Source organism: Protobothrops mucrosquamatus, unplaced genomic scaffold (genome assembly GCF_001527695.2).
Source record: "Protobothrops mucrosquamatus isolate PMUCROS unplaced genomic scaffold, P.Mucros_1.0 scaffold5711, whole genome shotgun sequence".
Classification (NCBI taxonomy): Eukaryota; Metazoa; Chordata; class Lepidosauria; order Squamata; family Viperidae; genus Protobothrops; species Protobothrops mucrosquamatus.
This window is the reverse complement of record NW_015391562.1, coordinates 30,585-36,640: the sequence shown is the minus strand read 5'-3', so window position 1 is coordinate 36,640 and position 6,056 is coordinate 30,585. Positions and strand designations below refer to the sequence as shown.

Below are 6,056 nucleotides of genomic sequence, written 5' to 3'. Positions count from 1 at the left end.
GGAATAGAATAGAATAGAACAGAATAGAAAATAAGATATAATAGAATAGAATAAGAAATAGAATAGAATAGAATAGAACAGAATAATAGAACAGAAAATAAAATAGAATGGAAGATAGAATAGAATAGAATAAGGAATAGAATAGAATAGAATAGAATAGAATAATAGAACAGAAAATAAGATAGAATAGAATAGAATAAGAAATAGAATAGAATAGAATAGAATAGAATAGAATAGAATAATAGAACAGAAAATAAAATAGAATGGAAGATAGAATAGAATAGAAAATGGAAAATAGAATAGAATAGAATAGAATAAGGAATAGAATAGAATAGAATAGAATATATGAAAGAATAGAATAGAATAGAATAGAATAGAAGCTGGAAGGGACCTTGGAGGTCTTCTAGTCCAGCCACAATGAATTCATCGGTAATGCAGTCATGTTTGATCAGCAGAAAATATAAGATACATTTTTTAATTTTCCTTCCTAGTTTATATTTGAATTTTTAAAGTGTCTTTTCTTTTTAAGATTAGTTTTGTTTTCTTACTAAAAAAAAATTACAAAAAAGTGAATTGATTAGAAATCCAGTGTCGATCGATAAGTAGAAAAATAGGTGATTTTTTTTCTTCTCTTGACCTAGACTGCAGTTTTCATTTTTCTAAGTCCCTTTTAAGATTTGTTTTCTTACTAAAAAAAATACTAAAAGTGAATTCACTGCAAATCCGGTGACGATTGATAAAACAGAAAAACAGAAAACCCATTTTTAAATCTCCTTTTCTAGTTTGTGTTGAAAATATTAAAGATTAGAAATACTAAATTAAAAATGTTAAAAGTACAGCAAGCCAAAAACAACAAGCTTGCGAGGTAGGTTGGTCCCAGGGGAGCTTCTCTAGCAGAGGGAGACCATAAATGGAGCCTTCCCAATTGGAGCCCACCAAAGCAGGTTGGGTCTCATCCAAAAGTTGAAGGACCTGATTCCCTAAGTCTCCAGATGTGTCGGGAGGACGACTACTGTCCTACCCATGTTGGGGACACAATTATGGAAGTTCTGAACCCAACCCAACATCTAGAAGCCACCAGAGTGGAGAAGATAAGACCAGATCTAGCCCACTGTGGTTCACTAAGTCTCCAGATGTGTCAGGAGGACGATTGCTGTCCTACCCACGTTGGGGACACAATTATGGAAGTTCTGATCCCATCCCAACATCTAGAAGCCACCACAGTGGAGAAGATAAGACCAGATCTAGCCCATTGTGGTTCCTTCAGGGGAACCCTCACCCATCCTTCTGAGGAACCAGCCTCTTCCTTTCCCAGCATTCCTTGTTCCACTCAAGATCCATCCCCCCTTCCTCCTTGAGGACACCTGACCTTGGGGATCTCTCCCTTGGACCCCGGGGGCAGCCTTAGGACCCAGAAGTTGCGGTTCTTGAGAAGGTTCTCCATGTTCTCCAGTCTCCTCTGCAGGAGGCCGTATTCTTGAATGAGGGTGCCCAGAACGGCCCACTAAATCAGGTTCAAAAAGTTGAAGGACTTGATTCCCTAAGTCTCCAGATGTGTTGGGAGGGCGACCCCTGTCCCACCCATGCTGGGGACACAATTATGGAAGTTCTGATCCCAACCCAACATCTAGAAGGCACCACGGTGGAGAAGATAAGTCCAGATCTAGCCCAATGTGGTTCCCTAAGTCTCCACATGTGTCAGGAGGATGATTGCTGTCCTACCCATGTTGGGGACACAATTATGGAAGTTCTGAACCCAACCCAACATCTAGAAGCCACCACAATGGAGAAGATAAGACCAGATCTAGCCCAATGTGGTTCCCTAAGTCTCCAGATGTGTCAGGAGGATGATTGCTGTCCTACCCATGTTGGGGACACAATTATGGAATTTCTGATCCCAACCCAACATCCAGAAGCCACCACAATGGAGAAGATAAGTCCAGATCTAGCCCATTGTGGTTCCCTAAGTCTCCAGATGTGTCAGGAGGACGACTGCTGTCCTACCCATGTTGGGGACACAATTATGGAAGTTCTGATCCCAACCCAACATCTAGAAGCCACCACGGTGGAGAAGATAAGTCCAGATCTAGCCCATTGTGGTTCCCTAAGTCTCCAGATGTGTCAGGAGGACGATTGCTGTCCTACCCATGTTGGGGACACAATTATGGAAGTTCTGAACCCAACCCAACATCTAGAAGCCACCACAATGGAGAAGATAAGACCAGATCTAGCCCATTGTGGTTCCTTCAGGAGAACCCTCACCCATCCCTTCTGAGGAACCAGCCTCTTCCTTTCCCAGCATTCCTTGTTCCACTCAAGATCCATCCCCCCTTCCTCCTTGAGGACACCTGACCTTGGGGATCTCTCCCTTGGACCCCGGGGGCAGCCTCAGGACCCAGAAGTTGCGGTTCTTGAGAAGGTTCTCCATGTTCTCCAGTCTCCTCTGCAGGAGGCCGTATTCTTGAATGAGGGTGCCCAGGACGGCCCACTTGTTCTCCAGTTGGTTGCCGAACTCCATAGCTGTCTTCTCACAATCCAAAAGTTTCTTCTCGGCCGTCCCGGACCGGCCCTCCAGGCTGAGCAGACGGGTGGCCAACAGGTCAATCTTCCTCTCCATGGCTTGGACGGTGGCCACCACGCTCCAGAGGGAGGCCTCGGCGGTGTGCAGTTGCGCTTCTCGCATGTGGCTCAGCTCGGGGACCAGCGGGGGCTGAAGAGGCATGAGATGTTGGGCCTCCACGTTCCATTCCTGGAGCTGGAGAAGACCAAGGGTGGAGATTGAGAAGATACGTCAACCCTTGTTGAGTGGCCTTCACCAAGGAACCTTCAAGCAGCTAGCCCTCAGCTTACAACGATGGCCTCAAAGTTACAACGGCGCCACAAAAAGGACCCTTTCTCACCCTTACGACCGTTGCAGCCTCTGCACGGTCACAAAACGAGACACTTGGCCACCGACTCGCATTTATGACGGACTGCAAGGCCAGGTCGTTCCCCCTTTCACGAGCTTTGCAAGGATTCACTTAACGACGTGGGAATAACGGACGTAAAATGGGGGCGAAACTCACCGAGCAACGGTCGGGTTTACCGATGGGAAATTTGTGATCCTAAGTCAAGTCAAGGACTTCACAAGTGTGACAAAAGAGGCTGTAAAAGGGGGCAAAACCCACTTAGCCCCGTTTCACTTAGCGACGGTTATTCTGGGCTCAAAAAGTCGAGGACTCTCTGTATTTCAGCCCATCCGATTGAGGCCACCCTGCTCGGACCGAACGATTGGCCCGCGATCACAACCAAAGGGAGCGGACGCAAATTTGAGTTCATTTCCGCACCGCTTCCTGAGGACTAGAAACCTGCATTAAATGGGGGAGCCCTATATTTTAAAAAGCGGCAACATTCACACAATTAAGAGGTGAAATAGCGGGAATAAAACACGCACACATACACTTCTATACAATTCAAATGGCTTTTTTGGCTTGGTATAAATTTCTACGGTATCATTCCGAGTTTACAAAAAGGGCTAAAATTCAATTTACTACACAGATACTACACAGCTAGCCCTCAACTTGCAGCCATTTGCTTAGTGACAGTTGCCAGTGAGGTCGTAAAGCGAGGCAAAACTCGCTTAGTAACCGAAATGTTGGGTTTACTCGTGGTCGTAAACCAAGGACTATCTGTTTATCGGGAATGTTTAAGCAGCCGCTCGGTAGATGACCAAAGGGGGACTGGCATCGTCGGGGACTACAACTCCCAGAATTCCTCGGTCCAGGAGAGCATGCTCTCAAGGAATGCTGGGAAATGGAGTCCCCAGAGGCCAGAGAGTGCCAGCTTAGACAGGGGTCTTCAAACTTGGCACACTGGCTGAGGAATTCTGGGAGTTGAAGTCCCCAAGTCATAAAAGGCCCCAGATTGAAGACCTTTGGCTTAAAGCATCCTGGCTGAGGAATTCTGGGAGTTGAAGTCCACCAGTCACAAAAGGGCCCAGTTTGAAGATCCCCTGTCTTAAAGCATCCTGGCTGAGGAATTCTGGGAGTTGAAGTCCACCAGTCACAAAAGGGCCCAGTTTGAAGATCCCCTGTCTTAAAGCATCCTGGCTGAGGAATTCTGGGAGTTGAAGTCCACCAGTCACAAAAGGGCCCAGTTTGAAGGCCCCTGAGAGTCTGGATCCAAGCCCACAATGTCATCAAAATGGCTGACTGAGGAATTCTGGGAGTTGAAGTCCCCCAGTCATAAAAGGGCCTAGTTTGAAGACCCCTGAGCTTAGAGGAGGCTGACTGAAAGACGGGGGGGGGGGGTCTTCTTGTGAGACTGCCTTGCCCCGCAGGGTTGTTGTGGTGGGAGGTCACATGACTGGCCAAGCCCCTCCCCCAGCACCCAGGTTTGCTCTAAGGAAGAGGAAGGGAGGGGCCTGCCTCGCAGGGGTGTCGCTGGCCAGGAGCATCTGAGGCTCTAAGCAGCCCCTGTGGGGGCTGCTGTTTCAATAGAGAGGGGGAGAGGGATCTACTGGATCCCCCGGGGTGGGGACAGTCCTGGGGAGGGGGAAAAAACCTCCTGGATCCCTGGGCAATGACCGTAGGGAGTCGCCGGGGATCCCTTGGGGGAGGGGCAGTCAAGGAGATCTCCTGGATTCCTTGGCGTGGGGAGATGGGGAACCCCTCGATCACCTGAGGAAGGGGCCAATCATGAGGAAGGGGACCTGCTAGATCCCTTGGGGGAAGGGCCAGTCAGGGGAGGCCCTGCCTCCCCTGGGATGGGGCAGGGGTAAAGGGATCCTCTAGGGTGGGGGGGAATCGTGAGGAAGGGGAGCTACTGGATCCCTTGGGGCAGGGAAATTGGGGATCGGGGCAGGCAGGGGAGAATCTACTAGACTCCCCCCAAGAGCCAGGGGGCAGTCAAGGGATCTACCAGATCCCTGAAGTGCCTGTGTGTGTGTGGGGAGATTCTCCTGAATCTCCTGGGACTGGAGAACAGGGGAGGAGATCTGCTGGGTTCCTTGGGGGTGAGGGGCAGTCAGGGGATACCCCACAGTGTGAGAGTCGGGGGAGCGACGAACCCTGGATCCCCCCCCGAGGCAGAAGGCTGTCGGGAAAAGAGGATCTTCTGGATCCATTGGGGCGGGAGGGGGTGGCAGTCAGAGGGATCGCCTGGAGTGGAGCAGATAGAAGAGACGGGTCTAATGGCTCCACTGGGGGCGGGGAAGGCTGGATCCCGGCGGGCAGAGGGGCACAAGAGATCCCCTGGAGTGGGACAGGGATCTCCCAACTCCACTGGGGACAGGGGAACTGGATATTGGGGGGGAAGAAGGGGCACAAGAGATCCCCTAGAGTGGGACAGGGATCTGCTGGTTCTACTGGGGGGGCTAGGAGGCTGGATCCCGGCAGGCATAGGGGTACAAGAGATCCCCTGGAATGGGACAGGGATCTCCCAGCTCCACTGGAGATGGGGGGGGGACTGACTCCCAACAGGGCAGAGGAGCACAAGGGATCCCCTGGACTAGGGCAGGGATCTCCCAGATCCACTGGGGACCAGGAGACTGAATCCTTGGGGGGGCTAGAGCGGCTCAAGGGATCCCCTGGAGTGGGACAGGGATCTCCTAGCTCCATTGGAGGCAGGGGGGAGGGGGCTGGATCCCAGGGGAGGTGCAGAGGGGGCACAAGGAGTGGGTCAGCCAGGGAAGGGGAGGGGTCTCCTGGGGGTCAGTGGGGATGGTGATTGGGGGGATGTGTGTTTGTTTGTGTGTGTGTGTGTGTGTGTGTACAGAGAAAGAGCAAAAGGATGGGGAGGCCCACCCCCTCCCCCTCTGGTCCCCTCCCAAAAAATCGCCCCTCCCCCGCTGGTGGTCTCCCCCTCCCATCCTCCCCATCTCCCCTTCCTCCATCGCTGGGGTGGGGGGAGTGGGCTAAGGAAGACCCCCACCCAGCCTGTCCCCCTCCCTCCTCCAAGTCCCCCTCCCCTCTCTCCTCCAAGGCCCCCCACCCAGCCTGTCCCCCTCCCTCCTCCAAGCCCCCTCCCCTCTCTCCTCCAAGCCCCCAACCCAGCCTTTCCCCCTCCCTCCTCCAAGC

The 6,056-nt window shown here is 51.4% G+C and overlaps 1 protein-coding gene across 1 annotated transcript in view; it reads right to left on the bottom strand.

Annotated features, from left to right (window-relative positions):
* Nucleotides 1-2,683, bottom strand: part of LOC107299916 (zinc finger protein 282-like) — a 15,978-nt gene extending 13,295 nt beyond the window's left edge. The window contains exon 1 of the mRNA XM_015829258.1: nucleotides 2,354-2,683. Within this exon, the coding sequence (XP_015684744.1) occupies nucleotides 2,354-2,683 (330 nt within the window). The remainder of the gene's footprint in view (nucleotides 1-2,353) is intronic.
* Nucleotides 2,684-6,056: the final 3,373 nt, after the last annotated feature.